General features: G+C 42.7%; 1 protein-coding gene across 1 annotated transcript in view; it reads left to right on the top strand.

Annotated features, from left to right (window-relative positions):
• LOC311088682 (interferon alpha/beta receptor 1a-like) overlaps positions 1-20,701 on the top strand; it is a 29,172-nt gene that overhangs the window by 2,822 nt on the left and 5,649 nt on the right. Inside the window, exons 2-6 of the mRNA XM_084122927.1 lie at positions 12,115-12,250; positions 13,028-13,218; positions 13,300-13,460; positions 17,896-18,043; positions 18,576-18,733. Of these exons, the coding sequence (XP_083979053.1) occupies positions 12,115-12,250; positions 13,028-13,218; positions 13,300-13,460; positions 17,896-18,043; positions 18,576-18,733 (794 nt within the window). The remainder of the gene's footprint in view (positions 1-12,114; positions 12,251-13,027; positions 13,219-13,299; positions 13,461-17,895; positions 18,044-18,575; positions 18,734-20,701) is intronic.

Genomic DNA, 20,701 nt, shown 5'->3' with positions numbered 1-20,701 from the left:
AATGAGAATAACACCACATTATAAGTTAAGTACCACCCATAATCAGAGAAAATTCAATTAACCCAATAAGTCAATCAGGTCTACAGGATGGGGGAAACCAACATAATGAGCAACAAAGCAGGTGAAAATAACACAAAACCAATAAAGAAAAAATAAAAAATTAAGAAAGATATCTCCAAAGAAATCTCCCTCAACGTAGGTTATCTGGAGAGGAAAATAAGACAAGTATCATGTATTGAACATAAACAAAGAAATAAGTACAAGGCAAAACTATACGGGCATAGAAAACATATCATAAAAAGCACTTAAACTCTGTGTCCTCGTTCAGACCTGGATATCGAAGCGCATCCAGCTGATGGATCCAAAATGACTCGCTCTGGTTGAGTCTACGGATCCTATCACCACCTCTATCCAATGGTCTCTTTCTTTCACTCTTGCGTCAGTCACAGTGCTGATCATTACAGCAGCGAGATCATGCTGAGCTTCATGGCTTGTGTTAGTGCCATTTTTAGGAATTGTTTTCACAATTTCAGCCGACTGGGGTTAGGGTCCTAACTGGGGTCATGACATGAACAGTCCCACCTTCACCCGTCGAAGGCCTCAGTCTCAGCCCTCAGGGTTAACCCTAACCTAACCTAACCCTAACCCTAACCCTAACCCTCACTGACTGGACACCGGAAACTCCACAGCACCAACAAGAGAAGACCTGTAGTATCGGTTCCTCTGTGTGTGTTCTCCGTACAGCAGCGTCGAGATTTCTTTACCTTTATCAGTTCGGCTTTCTTTTTCTTTCCACATACTATAACAAGTCAAATGTTCTTTGGACAGTTCATGTCCGTTGAATCCTGTATGTGTTTCCACGGTGTGTTTGCAGTCTCTTCTCTGAAACCACGTGTGTGAAATGCTCTCTTTCTGGTGCCAAATAAGCGTGTGGGATACAGACTTAATCTGACTTTCCCACATCACCTGGGCGAGTGTGGTCATCATGACTGGAAGCAGTCGCTCATCTGCCGTGGACATCGCCGCTAGTGCTAGTGCTAGTGCTAGCCATGACGGGTTCACTGTTGTCCAGGTGGTGGTAAACCTTTCCTTAAATCCATTATTGCTGGAATGATCAAGCACGTCAAGTGTTTTAGACGAATACAGATTATGAATGACTATGTACAGTCCTAATCAACCAATTACAGACAAGCTGCGTGTGTGAATATTTAGATCTGGTGTTTTTTCTTCATACGATCTTTGTTTAGCATCTAAACACCACATGACCTCCTGTAGTGGGAAATCTGCTCGCCTTCAGATAAAAGAGGATGTTTCTGTGTTGTATTGAGCAGAGATCACAGGACACATGTGTCACGCAAACATAGGATAAGAAGCTCGAGGTAAAGCAAGGCAGGAATATACATACAGTGAGAAATAGTCTTACATAATAATAATTGACAAAACATTTAAAGCAATAGAAGCTATACATACAATAAATGAATACAAATAAATATAAATAAATAACATGGGAAAAAGTAAATAGCTTATAATGAAAACATGATTTCTGTGAGCAACAGAGCAGCTTTAGGCTTGTCAGCTGATAAACAGAGACACTCACAGAATAACTTTACATCTACACAGAAAGCCTAAAGTTGGGCTTAGAATCAGTGACTTTACACTAATGAAGATGAAACTAAGAGTTAGCAGTTTAATCTGTCATCATCTCCTTCGAGCCGGAGTCCCAGATCAGAAACAGCACACTCATAATCTCAGGAGTGAAGCGCTTGTAATGGTGTTGTAAACAAATGTGGTATTGCTTCAAGATTAGAGTTACAGATGTGAAGAGATGTCGAGAGTGACAGGGATAGCAATTATGTAGAAGTTTAAAGTGAAGCTCTTTCCACTTGTTAGATAACAGAAGCTTATTAACCCTCTGGGGTCTGGGCTGTTTTTGGGGCCCTTGAGAAGTTCTGACATGCCCTGACATTTGTGCTTTTTTCAGTTGCTTATAAACATATTAATGGCAAAGGTGTAAATTCACTTTATAAAGCACAAACAGGGCTACAATAATATGTGAGCCACGTGTATGTACATGTTTTCATTTTTGAGAGAATAATGTTTATGCATGGATATTGAAAAAACTAAAAACTAAAATTTCTGAAATAAGGCCACAAAACACATAGTAAATATGTGTCAATAAGACTTTTGACTAATGGATGTCCTCGCCTAGAGTTTTTTCTTTAAAATTATGTGAAAATAATCTTGCTTTATCGTTCACATAAAACCATACATTGATTTAAATTGATGTAAAACAGGTTTTGCTTGGAAAGCCAATATGCGAGGGGGGCGTGAACGAGGAGTGGTTTACACCTTAGAATACAATGTCCCACCCACTCTGCATAATGAGCCATTCACTCAGGTGTGACACTGACTGAGCCACAATGCAAGGACAAAAGATATATTTAGAAGAAGACTTATATTGACCATTTAAGATTTTGCTTACATCTATCTTGTAAATATGTTTAGCTATTTTATTAAAAAGGTTACAATTACAACAATAATTACAATTTCAACAATATTTCAAGTGTACTCTTTCTTTGTAAAAAAAAAAATGATTATAGGCCTACATTTTATCTATGTATTCATAACATCTTAGTTGATGACTTTATTTTTGACAAAAATAGTAATTTATATATAGAAATTGCTAAACAAAAGCTTATTTGACGTGGCAGTATATTCTACAGTAAAAACTGTACCCAAATCTAGTCAACAAGATGTTGTCTTTCATATTTCGCCTGACTGTAACGTTGTTTTCATGAAATATTAGGGCATATTGTTAATTTGCAGTTTAATACGTTGCTTATACAAATAGCCTACATTTTATTTCAACATATTTCAGTCGATTTTTACTCATCTCAGTATAGCAATACAGTTTGTTAAAACATCATCATTCATTCACACACGCGATTTAAATTTAACTTCTGGCAAAGATGAAGTTGATGATAGGCTTTTGACTCGCGATCTTCGCAGTAGGCTAGTGAACGAAATCCAGGAAATTTGTTAATGAAAAAATTATTAAAATTAAGATACAATTGATACAAAATGAAATTCGTTTTAAAGAAAGGATTTGTACTTTCTGTTTTGAGGTCTCTGTGAAAGTTTGAAAGTCTTGTAGTGCTTTTTTTTAGAGCGCTCGCGTCCATAATGGAGAACTGTCACGTAATATTGTTTTTTGCCAGCTGTGGTAAACAGCGCGCATCTATGCCGTTCATTCATTCATAAACAGAAACCCGAGAAGGAAAAACTTACTAGTATTCCTCAGCTCGTATTCCTCGTATTCCTCATTATTCCTCACAGCGCTGCGAGACGTTGTAAACAAGTAATGTTCTGAATAAACTTGTGTTTTGGTTTTCTCAAGCTGATGGGGGCGTTCACAGGATTGCGCGGATTACCTCAGCCATTTGCGTTTGAATAGCGCGCGCTCTCCGTGGGCGGAGTCACATTACATTTGAATTAGCTCTAATGAGCTCGACTGGAATCGCTCTCTTTTAATACAGATTTCACAAGATGAGAATATTTGTTTTTTATATAAATTACTTCATTTAAAAGAATAGAATTCAAGCTTCATGCCTGTGTGTCTGTATGCCTGTTTGACTGAGTATTCACTGAGTTATTGCTCATTTTCGGACGCGTTTCAGAATGGACTTTACTGGCAGAGAGAAGGCAGAACTCGCTTCGTGTTTATTTTTCTTTATTTGGCAAAAAGCACAACACTTTGTTTTTATTGTGAGTATACACAAAAATAATACACATTTAACAGAATCGATTGATATATGAAACTTGTTTTGTAAAATCAAAGTCAAAAGAGTATTTGGGGTCTCAATTCAACTCATAAGGAAAAAAGCGAGCAGATCACGCCGGCGTGATTGTCGACCTCTGAGGGTTAATGCCAGTCCATATATTAATAGTAGAAAGAGAAGGATCATTTAATTTCCATTTGAAAAAGCTTTGGGATGACAGCTGATCTTCCTAATGATAAATCTAATCCAGAAATGTTCACATGTGACATTGGAAAGCTCCGATCCTCCAGTGGATAATCACAGACTGACTCTGTACACCAGGGTTCACCAATCTCGGTCCTGGAGGGCCGCTGTCCTGCAGAGTTTAGCTCCAACCCCAATTAAACACACCTGAACCAGCTAATCAAGGTCTCACTAGGCATACTAGAAACTTTCAAACAGGTGTGTGGGAGCTAAACTCTGCAGGACAGCGGCCCTCCAGGACCGAGATTGGTGAACCCTGCTGTACAGTATGACCTAGCCATATGCTAAAGTTTAGGTGAACTATAACTAATAACCCCGTCATAAACTTTATGTGCGGAATCCACTCCAAAAGAGTTGGTAAATCCAGTGTAGGAATAAAAGCTGCCGTCCTCCTTCAACAAATCCAAAACAAAAATTACACCTTTGTCACCCTAATCCTTAATAAAGATCGTTTTCCCACTCAGCACATTCTGGCTGATCCATATAATACTCCTGTGAAAAGTTTCCCGACCTCCGAGGCTTATGAACATAAGCACGCTTGACCCGAAGTTTGTTGCATTTAAAATCGCAAGACAATCTCAGGGGAAATGTCGCCCTTTAGAGGAATAAAATAAGGGCTTTCGCACCGGAGGAACCCTTTCACAGCTCCTGGAACCGGGACAGGCCGGGCTGAGTTCAGGAACTCCTTCTGGAGGAACTCCTCTACTCCACTTCACAGTCGCTGAGCAGAAATATATAATCACGCTTCTCTTTCTCAGTTTTCTCCTCAGCGTAAAGGTTAAGAGCTCCATCTATCACTGTTTCCATGTTCGTAGAGTTAGTTATAAGTAAATATAAGTAAATAGAGTAAATATATAGGCTATAATCTGTGTGTTTACACAGCTTTTTAAAAAGGCGGCTGCACTAACGCTAATCAGCGAACCCTAATGCCGCTGTAGCTCCTCTAGTGCTGGGCTAGACTCTGGAGTAGAGTCAATTAGTTCCTTGAACTGAAATACGTCACTTCAGAGTTCCCACTGGCGGTGCGAAGGCAACCAGGAGCATGTTCCTGAGGGAACCATCAGTTCCTGTAACTGAGTGCCTATAACTACCGGTGGGGAACCCACAGAGACTCTGGGCTATGGACCTAATCTACAGGGCTAGCGCTAGCACGGCGTCTCCAGCGGACAGGGCTCTCTCTGCGGTTTATAACACCGCCGCTGACCAGGTACATTACTCAGCCTAATATTCTTACTGTAAAAACTACATTTGAAAAAAGACATAGCATTATATCTAGGATCTATAGCCTAAATATGTATGAAGCAGCCTATGCACCATTAATCATTAACAGATTTGATCACACACAACCTTATTCCTGAATGATTCCGCTGTCTATTAAACCTTTTAATCACGATCACATCTTTTTTAAATCATATTTAAACATGCTTTCGTGCACTGCCGGAGAGAACAGCGCTCATGTAAACTATATGTCTGAAACAACTTGGCAAACAGTGTTTTCAACCTCAGTGTGTAGCAATTTCTGAGTTGCAAACATCAAATAAATACAGAAGTACTGGGGTAAAAGTGTATAGTCCGGATATGAGCGCTGATATTGCGGCATTTATTAGTAATGCAGCTGAGAAAGTACACAAGACTGCAGCCGACACAAGACTAATAGAATTATGACTAGGGTTAGCCTTTATTGTCATTGCATCTGGATACAACGAAACTTCAGCGACTGCTCAGCGGTGTTACCACACACACACACACACACACACGTGAACCACACACGTGAACCACACACACACACACACACACACACACACACTACACTCAGAAACCTGAGAGCAGCAGAAAGAGCCAGTGAAGGGTTTCTAACAGATGTTGCACAGTAAGTGTTCATATATTAGTAGTGGAAGATAACCCTCAGTTTAGGTACTGGAGGTCTTCTGGATAAACTGTTGAAGTGTGTGTGTGTGTGTGTGTGTGTGAAATATGATACTCAGCTAAAACACATGCAAACTTGTATGCATATGTGTTGTTTGTTGAGTATCATATTTCCTACATCAGGCTTTTATTGCTCATATATGCAGTTCAGTGATGAAGCCGTTCCTCTCTTCCCCGGGCTAGATCACCATTTTGCCTGTTTATTTGACATTCGTGAACAAATTATTTTGAATACAAATAATGTATGAATAATCAAGTAGCCTAAGTGAAAGCAAATCTGCAAATGCATCCAATTGTCTGCCCGCGATGAAGATCTTTATTAGTTGAACATCTGCGTGTGCTGTCTGTGAATGAATGATTCATTCGATTTAATTTCATTCAGGGAATATTTTACAGCCAGACAGATTATTAGTCTACGCCACGATAGCACTACTACAAAGAATGACATTACCAGTTTCTTGAACATATACATTAATTTAACCCTCTGGGGTCTGAGGGGTTTTTGGGGTCCTTGAGATGTTCTGGCATGCCCTGACATTTGTGCTTTTTTCAGTTGCTTATAAACATATTAATGGCAAAGGTGTAATTACACTCTATTTAGCACAAACAGGGCTACCATAATATGTGAGCACCATACATGTACATGTTTGTATTTTTGAGAGAATAATGTTTATGCATGGTTTTTGAAAAAACTAAAAACTAAAGTTTCTGAAATAAGGCCACAAAACACATACTAAATGTTTCGATAAGACTTTTGACTAATGGATGTCATTGCCTAGAGTTTTTTCTTCAAAATGATGTGAAAATCATCCTGCCTAATCATTCACAAAACACAATACATTGATTTAAATCTTGTAAAACACTTTCTGTTTGGAAAGGCCATATGCGCAAAGGGCGTCAACAATCCAACACCATCATGCATATTTAGTGATTCACACCTGAGACAATGGGGCCCACATACTTAATGAGCCATTCATTCAGGTGTGTCACCTATAGCCACAAGAAAGAATGCAAGAGCAATATATATACATATATATATTCTACCAAATTGGTTCACAGTTGGAAGCACCTCAAAATTTTTTCTTTTTGCTTTCAAATTGTATAATATCCAAGGAAAACATGTCTAGTAATTGTGCAGTTCTCATACTGTATTTTCAGTTTTGGAATATGTTTCCTCTCCCCAAATTTGTCAATAATAAAACACAATAAAAATTATTTAAAGAATAGGCTTATATTTACCTTTTAAAATTTGTTTACATCTATCTTGTAAATTTATTTTTTTATTAAAAAGGTTACAATTACAAAAACAATTCTAGTGTAATCTTTCTTTGTAAAAACTAAAGTATACATTTTATCATACATATTTCAAAGTTAAGGATTCATTACTTTGAATATAGCCTACATTGACAAAACATACTATATTTAAAATATTAGCAAAAATTGGCAAACAAAAGCTTATTTGAGGTGGCAGATATTTTACATAAAAAATGTGTAATCTATCCAAAACTAGTCAACGAAATGTTGTCTTTCATATGTCTGTAACATAGGTCTTTCGTTTTTATTATAAGGAATATAAATGTTAATTTGCAGTTTAATATGTTGCTTATACAAATACATTTTATTTCAACATATTTGAGTTGATTTTTACTCAGTATAGCAAAATAGTTTGCTAAAAGTGGATCATTCATTCACACACAGAAACAAAATTCAAATTTAAACCGTCTTTTTGCGAGTTGTGGTAAACAGCGCATCTCTGTCGTTCATTCATTCACACAGAAACGCGATTTACTTGAGAATGAAAAAAACTTACTACAGTATTCCATCCGTTGCTCCTCGAAATACCCGCACTTCTGAGTTACATTTTCCATTATTATTATTCCTCACAGCGCTGCGAGACAGTGTCAACAAGTACAATGATCTGAATAAGCTTGATGTGTTTTCTCGAGTTGATATGGGGGCGTTCACAGTTTGCATGGATTGCCTCATTCATTTGCATTTGAATAGCGCGCGCTCTCCGTGGGCGGGGCAGATTACAACGTAATGAGCTGAGATGAGAACGACTGAAATCTCTCTCTTTTCATAAAGATTACATAAACAGAGAATATTTTTTTTATAATAAAAATTACTTCATTTAAAAGAAGAGAATTCAAGCTTCATGCCCGTGTGTCTGTATGCCTGTTTGACTGAGTATTCGCTGAGTTATGGTTCATTTTCGGACGCGTTTCAGAATTGACTTCACTGACAGAGAGAAGGCAGAACTCGCATCATGTTTATTTTTCTTTATTTGGCGAAAAGCACAACACTTTGTTTTTATTGTGAGTAGGGGTGACCCCGAATAGTCGAAGATTCGATGCTTCGATAGGAGGAGCCTGATTCGACTACCGATCTCACGGTCGAATCTTCGCGGAGGTGTTATGAAACGAGGATCATGCCACTTTGGCTATATGAGGGCGCTCAATGTCTGATTTCACATAGAACTAGCTTTTATGTCAATTTGTTACTATTCAGCCTATTATGATAATGCTGTATATAAAAATGTGCAAAGAAAGAAGCTTTTAATAAATATTTTTTAACGTGCGTGAATAAATCCAAACAGCCCGTGACAGATTTAAGTTTCACTTTCAATCCGTGACCGACAGAGGAGCGTCTTCGCGCTTCGCGGCAAGGATTTAAATCTTTAACAATGTCTGGGATAAGAAAATCTAAAGTGTGGATGTACACCACCAGAAAGGATATTCTCCAAGGCTAGATTTAGCATCAGGAAAACCATGATCGCACTTCTGCCGGCCAACGTTAACACTGGGTTTCATGTTAGAATGTATTTTATCCGCGCGCACAATTTGAATAGACTCCAACGGACACAGACAGAGTGAAAGACTGGATTTTTCTCTCGATCAGGTATCGGGTACAAGTGATTTCAAAACTTTTCAGCCGGTTCTAATTAGATTTTTGGATGCTTTGAACATTTTTAGCTAAAAAGACTGCCTCTCCAGTTTAGCATTTATTGTTGTTTCTGTAGTTAAAAAGACAAAGTTGAAAATTCTGGCTACTATCGTTATTTTAATCATTTCTTTATTTTTATTTTATTTATTAATCTGTCAGGGTTATCTAATCTAAACTATTTGTGGCTTGTGTTTTGAATATATACTCCTCTGCACTTTAGGCATTTTGCACACATTTGCTCATCTTGTGACTTGATTCTGATTTATTTCGTTTTGTATTTTTATTTATTTGAAAGGTATATTCTGTTCTAATTTAATTTAGTAAATTAATTGTTTATTTTTTCGGTGCATCGATGTTGTGCTGTAGGCTGGCCTGCTCCCACAGGTAATTTAGCTGATTTAATTTGATTTGCATGGAATGCAAATCCTGTCTGCAGTGTGGCCTTTCTGGAGTTATGTTATTTCTTAGTTTTATTGATCCAAAATGTTTTTATACATTTTCTTCTATAGCTTTGTGTGATTTTATGTACATTGCGGCTTTGAAACGCTAAAGCCCCGCCCCCATACACATGATTCGACTATTAGTCGACTATAGGCAAGACATGACGATTCTGATTCGACTATGAAAATCCATAGTCGGGGACAGCCCTAATTGTGAGTATACACAAAAATAATACACACTTAACAGGATAGATTGATGTATAACACAAGCATATAAGATAAAAAGTAATATTTTTATTTTATTTATTTTTTTCACTGATAAGGAAATCGCGATAGCCGACCTCAGGGGGTTAAACATTAAATGAGCCATTGTCCACAGTTTATGAAATGAACACGCAGTGATGTTGTGTGTATTGCGCAGTGGCGTGCGAACTCGTCTTGAAAACATATGCCTTTGCCTGTCTTAGACACAGTTAACCAGTTTAAACACGCTTGCAGAAATATACATGAGCTTGATCACATGTTGGAGAACAGACAGAAGACGACCCGTGATGTGTGTTTGATGGTAGTGTATGTTCAGATGTTCTGTAGCGGTCATGAGCGCGAGCACATGTGAAGAGTTTAACTCTTTCTTCTCTGTGTCAATGGTTCCCTTTACATGCCTGTGAATGCAGAACTCTGCAGATTCACTTTATTTCCACATTGTTTAATAATCCAAATGTAGTTGTTGTTATTATACAAACCAAAGGACAGGCAATGATTTTCAGGCTGAAAGAAGAGCCAAGAAGAGCCCCCTAGAGCCACCTCTGGCTCCGCCCCTAGACCTGCCTCCGCCTCCACCCCTAGATCCGCCTCTGGCTCCGCCCCTAGACCCCGCCTCTGGCTGTGCCCCTATATGGCTCCGCCCCTAGACCCGCCTCTGGCTCCACACCTAGACCCGCCTCTGCATCCACCCCTAAACCCGCCTCTGGCTGTGCCCCTATATGGCTCCGCCCCTAGACCCGCCTCTGGCTCCACACCTAGACCCGCCTCTGCATCCACCCTTAAACCCGCCTCTGGCTGTGCCCCTATATGGCTCCGCCCCTAGACCCGCCTCTGCATCCACCCCTAAACCCGCCTCTGGCTGTGCCCCTATATGGCTCCACCCCTAGACCCGCCCTGGTTCCACCTCTTCTCACACATTCCATCAAATCCTTCCCATTACAAGATAAACCCATCACGGATAAACTCGGGTAGAAGGTTTCTAGATGTTCATCTGAGGAGACAGAGAGGCAGTGCCTCCTCAAAAATTAGGCAAACACTAAGAAATATGACATTAATAACTGCATAAATGATTGGCTTTTCTAAGTGCCTGTACAGTGACACCAGCGCCTCTCTTTCCTCTGAGTGCATTGTGGGTAATTGAGAAGGAATGGGGAAAGTCACATGATCGGAGGCACTGCGCTATGATTGGATGTTCATGCGATAAGTCCCGCCTCTTGCTTTCGTGCGCGTTCTGAATGAATAAATAATGGTGTAAATGGGAAGTTCATAAAAGTAAAAACTCTTTGCTGTGTGACACTGAGATTACAGGCAGATCTGTGTGTCTGTGTCCATCAGTGTTTCTGAGCAACTGATGAGCCCAACATAAAGAACACACTAAAGATCTATCTGGCTTTATGAGTGAACTCTGCACTCTTTCTGTAGTGGATTGCTGTGTTTCAGAGGATATGCTGGCCACTGTTTCAGATGCTCATTTCATCTCATGAGAATCTACGATGCAGAAAAACACTGAGTTTACACACACCTGGCAGAATCGGCTAATAAGAGTGTGTGTTTGAGCTCTTCACAGCACTGACTGTGTGTGTGTGTGTGTGTGTGTGTGTGTGTGTGTGTGCCATCAGGGCAGAATGGAGAAAAAAACCTTGGGAGAAACCAGACTCGGTCGCTCAGTTCTCCTCTGGCCAATGAACGAACAGTGTGTGATTATAATCCAGGCAGCATTACAGGTCAGAGGTCAGATTGGATCAGAATATTCCGAATATTATCCAGTTCCATCTGGTTGAAGATCAGAGTCACGCCGGGATGGAGACGAGTTTGTTGAGGATCAGTGCTGATGCTGTCTTGTCGATGAAGCCTTCACAGGGGAGAGTCTAGTTGACACAATCTCTGCTAACACTTCAGGAATGTGTTGTGGTCGTGTCTAGGCGCAGGTCCTTCATCTGATCTGGATACGGCCCAGATCCGGCTGACTACATCATGCGTTGTGGTCGTGTCTAGGCGGTCCTCCATCTGATCTGGATACGGCCCGGATCCGTCTGACTACTTCATGCGTTGTGGTCGTGTCTAGGCGCAGGTCCTCCATCTGATCTGGATACGGCCCGGATCCGGCTGACTACATCATGTGTTGTGGTCTTGTCTAGGCTCAGGTCCTCCATCTGATCTAGATACGGCCCGGATCCGGCTGACTACATCATGTGTTGTGGTCGTGTCTAGGCGCAGGTCCATCATCTGATCTGGATACGGCCTGGATCCGGCTGACTACATCATGCATTGTTGTCGTGTCTAGGCGCAGGTCCTCCATCTGATCTGGATACGGCCCGTATCCGGCTGACTTATGTAAACATTGGGATATAAACAGAAAGAGTAACATTAGCGTATATGCCATTCTTATGATGTAACAAGTATATCAGGTGTTATAGGTAGCATTATACTTTTACACTGTAAAAGTACTATGTGACGTGTGAAAACCTGTATGCGACCTTAACTAAGCGTGTTTGATTGTGTGTGTGTGTCTCTCCCAGCTCTTGCAGATTGGAGCCCTCCTCAGAATCTCTCTGTTCAGAGTCTCAACACACAGTATGTTCTGCGCTGGGACTGGGCTGATGATCAGCAGAGCGCCATCAACGGGACGATCACCTTCACTGCACAGTATCTCGCGTAAGAACACTGTATCTCTGCTTTCATCCATAACATCATGTTTATTACAGATAACAAAATGAAAAATAATTACACAGGCTGGACAGGTCATAATAGATTCTTGTGAGAGATTTGAGGTTCATGTCCTGTAGTATAAAAATATTTTTATATATTGTCGTTATTTTCCTCCAAATTTCTCATTATCGTAATCTGTCCAGATGTTTTGTTTTATTCTTGCTCTTCTCGATGTGACTTATTTCTGTAACGCAGAAATGAATGTCTGCTTAAAGGCAGTACAACAAATACTACCTTGATGTGTAATGTAGAATTATTTTTCTAGTAATTCGTGTCATTTTTGCATTATAATAGTAAGAATTAAGTGTGAAATGTGCTGAATTGTGCTTGGGCTTTATTGAAGCTCATAATCTTCATTGCCTACAGACACTCAATCCATGAAGCCAGTCCTCTTCAGACTGACAAATGTTTCGCCAAATCTATGCAAAGCATAGGCAAAAGTTCATGGGAACAGACGTCATCCAGCCAATGATAATGAATTCTAAAGCATTATATTGTATATTGTAAGTAAATATATAGAAGAATACAGACAGACACAGAAGCAAGTAAACATTGGGATGGACGTCCAAGCCATGACATGTTAATGCTTTAATAAATAAACTCCAAATGGGAGACATCCAGTAGTTTCCCTCAGACATCATGTAGAAACCCTCTGTCCAGGGTCAGTGACTGCTGTACTTCACATGATGAATCGAGTCACTCATTTGGTCTTTCCTCCAACAGGGCAGTTCATTCCCGTAAGTCGCCTCACAAGCAGAAATGGAAGACTGTATGTGCGGATGTTCTGGAGCAGCGCTGTGATTTCACTGATGCTGGACTGAGTTACTGGGGCATATATTTCCTGCGTGTGCGGGCCAACACAGCACAGCATTTCTCCAACTGGACCAACATCACCTTCTGCCCAGATAAAGAGGGTGATTAAACTGGTCTGTTGTAATCTGGCCTTGGCTCTTGATTCTGCGGTGTGACCACAGCTCTGTCCCTCTCCTCTGTAGCTGATCTAGGTCCTCCGTCCAGTGTGAAGCTGACCTCTGTTAAAGGAGATCTGGAGATCGTCATCGCTGACCCTCTGAGCAGCACCAACGAGTCCATGAAGACGCTGGTCGACGACATGCAGTACCTCATCCACTACTGGAAGCGTCCCGAAGACTATCAGGTATCTGTGCGCTAATGACCAGCAGTTGCACTGCATAGATCAGCGGTCCTCAACTCTGGCCCTTGAGGGCCCCTGTCCTGCAGGTGATCAAACACACCGGCCTGGGGTTCTCTAGTGGTCCTGCAGAGATCAGCCCTGATCAAACACACCTGCCTGGGGTTCTCTAGTAGTCCTGCAGAGATCAGCCTTGATCAAACACACCGGCCTGGGGTTCTCTAGTGGCCCTGCAGAGATCAGCCCTGATCAAACACACCTGCCTGGGGTTCTCTAGTGGCCCTGCAGAGATCAGCCCTGATCAAACACACCTGCCTGGGGTTCTCTAGTGGCCCTGCAGAGATCAGCCCTGATCAAACACACCTGCCTGGGGTTCTCTAGTGGCCCTGCAGAGATCAGCCTTGATCAAACACACCGGCCTGGGGTTCTCTAGTGGCCCTGCAGAGATCAGCCCTGATCAAACACACCTGCCTGGGGTTCTCTAGTGGCCCTGCAGAGATCAGCCCTGATCAAACACACCTGCCTGGGGTTCTCTAGTGGCCCTGCAGAGATCAGCCCTGATCAAACACACCTGCCTGGGGTTCTCCAGTGGCCCTGCAGAGATCAGCCCTGATCAAACACACCTGCCTGGGGTTCTCTAGTGGTCCTGCAGAGATCAGCCCTGATCAAACACACCTGCCTGGAGTTCTCTAGTGGCCCTGCAGAGATCAGCCCTGATCAAACACACCTGCCTGGGGTTCTTCAGTGGCCCTGCAGAGATCAGCCCTGATCAAACACACCTGCCTGGGGTTCTTTAGTGGTCCTGCAGAGATCAGCCCTGATCAAACACACCGGCCTGGGGTTCTCCAGTGGCCCTGCAGAGATCAGCCCTGATCAAACACACCTGCCTGGGGTTCTTTAGTGGTCCTGCAGAGATCAGCCCTGATCAAACACACCTGCCTGGGGTTCTCTAGTGGCCCTGCAGAGATCAGCCCTGATCAAACACACCTGCCTGGGGTTCTCTAGTGGCCCTGCAGAGATCAGCCCTGATCAAACACACCTGCCTGGGGTTCTCTAGTGGTCCTGCAGAGATCAGCCCTGATCAAACACACCTGCCTGGGGTTCTTTAGTGGTCCTGCAGAGATCAGCCCTGATCAAACACACCGGCCTGGGGTTCTCCAGTGGCCCTGCAGAGATCAGCCCTGATCAAACACACCTGCCTGGGGTTCTCTAGTGGCCCTGCAGAGATCAGCCCTGATCAAACACACCTGCCTGGGGTTCTTCAGTGGCCCTGCAGAGATCAGCCCTGATCAAACACACCTGCCTGGGGTTCTTTAGTGGTCCTGCAGAGATCAGCCCTGATCAAACACACCTGCCTGGGGTTCTTCAGTGGCCCTGCAGAGATCAGCCCTGATCAAACACACCTGCCTGGGGTTCTCTAGTGGCCCTGCAGAGATCAGCCCTGATCAAACACACCTGCCTGGGGTTCTCTAGTGGCCCTGCAGAGATCAGCCCTGATCAAACACACCTGCCTGGGGTTCTTCAGAGGCCCTGCAGAGATCAGCCCTGATCAAACACACCGGCCTGGGGTTCTTCAGTGGCCCTGCAGAGATCAGCCCTGATCAAACACACCTGCCTGGGGTTCTCTAGTGGCCCTGCAGAGATCAGCCCTGATCAAACACACCTGCCTGGGGTTCTCTAGTGGCCCTGCAGAGATCAGCCCTGATCAAACACACCGGCCTGGGGTTCTTCAGTGGCCCTGCAGAGATCAGCCCTGATCAAACACACCTGCCTGGGGTTCTCTAGTGGTCTTGCAGAGATCAGCCCTGATCAAACACACCTGCCTGGGGTTCTTCAGTGGCCCTGCAGAGATCAGCCCTGATCAAACACACCTGCCTGGGGTTCTCTAGTGGCCCTGCAGAGGTCAGCCCTGATCAAACACACCTGCCTGGGGTTCTCTAGTGGCCCTGCAGAGATCAGCCCTGATCAAACACACCTGCCTGGGGTTCTTTAGTGGTCCTGCAGAGATCAGCCCTGATCAAACACACCTGCCTGGGGTTCTCTAGTGGCCCTGCAGAGATCAGCCCTGATCAAACACACCTGCCTGGGGTTCTCTAGTGGCCCTGCAGAGATCAGCCCTGATCAAACACACCTGCCTGGGGTTCTCTAGTGGTCCTGCAGAGATCAGCCCTGATCAAACACACCTGCCTGGGGTTCTTTAGTGGTCCTGCAGAGATCAGCCCTGATCAAACACACCGGCCTGGGGTTCTCCAGTGGCCCTGCAGAGATCAGCCCTGATCAAACACACCTGCCTGGGGTTCTCTAGTGGCCCTGCAGAGATCAGCCCTGATCAAACACACCTGCCTGGGGTTCTTCAGTGGCCCTGCAGAGATCAGCCCTGATCAAACACACCTGCCTGGGGTTCTTTAGTGGTCCTGCAGAGATCAGCCCTGATCAAACACACCTGCCTGGGGTTCTCTAGTGGCCCTGCAGAGATCAGCCCTGATCAAACACACCGGCCTGGGGTTCTCTAGTGGCCCTGCAGAGATCAGCCCTGATCAAACACACCGGCCTGGGGTTCTCTATTGGCCCTGCAGAGATCAGCCCTGATCAAACACACCGGCCTGGGGTTCTCTAGTGGCCCTGCAGAGATCAGCCCTGATCAAACACACCTGCCTGGGGTTCTCTAGTGGCCCTGCAGAGATCAGCCCTGATCAAACACACCGTCCTGGGGTTCTCCAGTGGCCCTGCAGAGATCAGCCCTGATCAAACACACCGTCCTGGGGTTCTCCAGTGGCCCTGCAGAGATCAGCCCTGATCAAACACACCTGCCTGGGGTTCTTTAGTGGTCCTGCAGAGATCAGCCCTGATCAAACACACCGGCCTGGGGTTCTCTAGTGGCCCTGCAGAGATCAGCCCTGATCAAACACACCGGCCTGGGGTTCTCTAGTGGCCCTGCAGAGATCAGCCCTGATCAAACACACCTGCCTGGGGTTCTCTAGTGGCCCTGCAGAGATCAGCCCTGATCAAACACACCTGCCTGGGGTTCTCTAGTGGTCCTGCAGAGATCAGCCCTGATCAAACACACCTGCCTGGGGTTCTCTAGTGGCCCTGCAGAGATCAGCCCTGATCAAACACACCTGCCTGGGGTTCTCTAGTGGCCCTGCAGAGATCAGCCCTGATCAAACACACCTGCCTGGGGTTCTTTAGTGGTCCTGCAGAGATCAGCCCTGATCAAACACACCTGCCTGGGGTTCTCTAGTGGCCCTGCAGAGATCAGCCCTGATCAAACACACCGGCCTGGGGTTCTCTAGTGGTCCTGAAGACCTTTATTAACTGGTGCAGGTGTGTTTGAGCAGGGTTGGAGCAGGGTTGGAGCTGAACTCTGCAGGACAGTTCTGCTGCATCCCAATTTGCCTACTTATACTACGCCCTAAAAGTATGTACTCTTTTTGTGAAGAAAAAGTACATACTTTTGAGTGTGTTGCAAAAGAGTAGTCAATCTTTTGGACAAACTACTTCATCTTTAACGGACAGCTTTGTTATGTGGATCCTGTCACCATAAACTGCCCAGTCAATCATCTTGTCACAGTTAAAATCCTCCATTCAATCTAAATTTAATTTCCTACCATTTCGGAGTGAAATGTTGCAGCACGTTGAAATGTTTGCAATTTGAATATAATGATGCATTAAAAATGTAATGGCTAAACATATCTTTACAAAAGTTCACTATGCTGCTGCAGATGAAATATGATGTGGACAACACTGAATAAATACATTTTTGTCAGGTTAGATACTGATAATTAATCACTCAAACCGCTCTATCTAAACCTCTCTGCTTAACCGCCGGACTCGCGTGTCCTCCATGTCTGTAGATTTTTTTTTTTAACACTTTTCACTCGTGTTTGTAGTTCTAATCAAATCCTCGTCCTGCGCGCCATTGGTTGTTGGTAATATTAGCCGTTAAAGTGTGCATCAATCTGCACTTTGGATTCTGACCAGAAATAGTAGACCATCCGTGTATCTTTGGAATACTCATTTCAACATACTATGATTTGGGACGTACTTATTCTATTTTCAAGTACTATTTAGGATGGATAGTATGCGAATTGGGACGCACCGATAGTGTCTGAAAGTGGCATCTAATGTGGACTAGTAGAATCTCTGATGTCAGCATCATGTCTGAGACTGAAGGAATACAGAAGTGCTTTTAAGAGCATGATGACCACGTCCTTTAGAAAGATGTTGGTTTCTAATCTGTATCCAGATTCTTCTCTCTTAAAGTACTTTAAAACTATTTCCACAAACACTGAGGTCCAGAAGTCTGAATATGTGGATGTCACTGGATTTTTGGACCATTAATCCACCAATAATAATAATATTAAAAATGATAATAATGGTACTTCTGAGTGAAGTATAGCGTTCTCGCTATAGCTAACCCATTCCCTCTCCTCTTGTGCAGAAGGCTGAAGTCTTGAAGACGCGGAATAATGTGGTGACGCTGTCTGAGCTGGACCGACGGACGGGGTACTGTGTCAGAGTTCAGAGTCGCTATGACTTCTACAACAAGACCAGTGTCTTCAGTGACATACACTGCACACGCTCTGAAGGTCAGCAGATCCATCACACGCACACACTCACACTCTCTCTCACACACACACACACACACACTCACGCTGAGTTCAGTTTGCTTTCCAGTGAAATCAACAAGTAGAGTCATATATGGTTGTTAATAACTCTTCATGTCTGATAACAGATTTCATGTTTCATTTATGAATCACGTGTCATGTTAACCTCTTGGTTCAATAAAAGGTTAATGAACAACCCACACTCAAATGTTTCTTAAACACACAGCCATAGAACTGAAAACTAAATATGGTGCTCCAGTGACACAACTTACCCCTCACTGCACCTTTACCTCGTGTAAACTGCCATTCTGAGAAACATGATTCATTTAATAAATGTAATTCTCTTAAGCTACATCATTTATATGGTTATTCAGCAATATCTATGATATTTATAAACTACCTTTTATGGATCATGTTACATAAGGCAGAATCTATGCTTCAGATGTCATGGCTAGTCCAGCCCAGATGAATGAGTGTGAGATGTGTAGAGATTGAATGCTGTGTGTGATTTCAGGACTGATTCCGTACTGGCAGATATTTCTGTACTTCCTGTTGTCGCTGGGGCTGTGCTTCCTGCTGGGGCTGCTGGTGTGGTTTAGCTTTTACAAGGTGGTTAAGTCCTTCAAGAGCATCTTCTACCCAAATGTTCAACTCCCGCCTCAAATTCAGGAGGTAAAAACATTTATACTCTTTGTTACATGCTATGATATCACAAGGTTTCAATGACCTTTGATTAAAGATGTGTCAGTTAGTTGTTATGCATAGATTAACTGTTTGTCAAAATACATCAGATTTCTCCAGGAATTAAGACAAAAGACAGTGTTTGCAGAGAAGCATTTTTGTTGAATCATAATTAAATTAAGCACATTTTTACTACAGTTACCTGTTCTAACTTGTCAATATGACAAAAAATACATAATACGAGAGTTATGCGAGAGATGTAGCCTAAGGGTCGTCTAAATGGGACATCTTTCGGGGTTGTCTATATGGGCCATCTATAGGGGTTGTCTATATGGGCCATCTATAGGGGTTGTCTATATGGGCCATCTATAGGGGTTGTCTATACAGGTCATCTATTGGGGTTGTCTATACAGGTCATCTATAGAGGTTGTCTATATGGGCCATCTATAGGGGTTGTCTATATGGGCCATCTATAGGGGTTGTCTATACGGGACATCTTTATGGGTCGTCTATATGGGCCATCTATAGGGGTTGTCTATATGGGCCATCTATAGGGATTGTATATACGGGACATCTTTATGGGTCGTCTTTATAGGCCATCTATAGGGGTTGTCTATATGGGCCATCTATAGAGGTTGTCTATACGGGACATCTTTATAGGTTGTCTATATGGGCCATCTATAGGGGTTGTCTATATGGGCCATCTATAGGGATTGTATATACGGGACATCTTTATGGTTGTCTATGTGGGCCATCTATGGGGTTGTCTATATTGGGCCATCTATAGGGATTGTATATACGGGACATCTTTATGGGTCGTCTTTATAGGCCATCTATAGGGGTTGTCTATATGGGCCATCTATAGAGGTTGTCTATACGGGACATCTTTATGGGTCGTCTATATAGGCCATCTATAGGGGTTGTCTATATGGGCCATCTATAGAGGTTGTCTATATGGGACATCTTTATGGGTCGTCTATATAGGCCATCTATAGGGGTTGTCTATATGGGCCATCTATAGAGGTTGTCTATATGGGACATCTTTATGGGTCGTCTATATAGGCCATCTATAGGGGTTGTCTATATGGGCCATCTATAGAGGTTGTCTATACGGGACATCTTTATGGGTCGTCTATATAGGCCATCTATAGAGGTTGTCTATATGGGCCATCTATAGAGGTTGTCTATATGGGCCATCTATAGGGGTTGTCTATATGGGCCATCTATAGGGATTGTATATACGGGACATCTTTATGGTTGTCTATGTGGGCCATCTATGGGGTTGTCTATATTGGGCCATCTATGGGGTTGTCTATATGGGACATCTTTATGGGTCGTCTATATGGGCCATCGATAGGGGTCGTCTATTTGGGTCTATTAGCCCGTCTATTTGGGTCTGTTGGGTCTGTTAGCCCATCTCTGCAATTCCTGCTCTATGCTAGAGAAAAATCTGAGATTGATTCCTGCGATTGCCTAAAATAAACTCAATATAATGAAACAATAAACTGGAAATAATGTATTATTTTACATAATTTAAAAAAATATCTATCATTGCTTTTCCTGCATCAACACCCCTCACAGACTTGATTTGATTATTTGGTATTTAAGAGGCCCTTGATCTATGCCATTTGGTTATCAGAATCTGTGGAGATAAGTAGATTTGATTAATCAAATCCAGTTGTGTGCTGTTGTCCTAATTAACAGTGTCTTGCACTGATTCTAAAACACAGTTGATGACAGACAGTGGTGAAGTATTCCATTTTCAACTGACATTTATTTGTATAGCGCTTTTCACAATACATATGCATGTTTTTACATTACAATTTAGTTATTTTACTTTTCCATATGCCAGAAATGTACAGTTCGAAGATAATACAAATCAAATCAATACAAATAGTTAGTTATTATTATTAATTTTTTGCAGAAACAAAGAGCTACACAATATAACAGCTGTGTACA

The sequence above is a fragment of the Abramis brama genome, assembly GCF_963993115.1.
Source record: "Abramis brama genome assembly, chromosome: 8".
Lineage (NCBI taxonomy): Eukaryota > Metazoa > Chordata > Actinopteri > Cypriniformes > Leuciscidae > Abramis > Abramis brama.
This window is presented reverse-complemented; position numbering and strand designations above follow the sequence as displayed.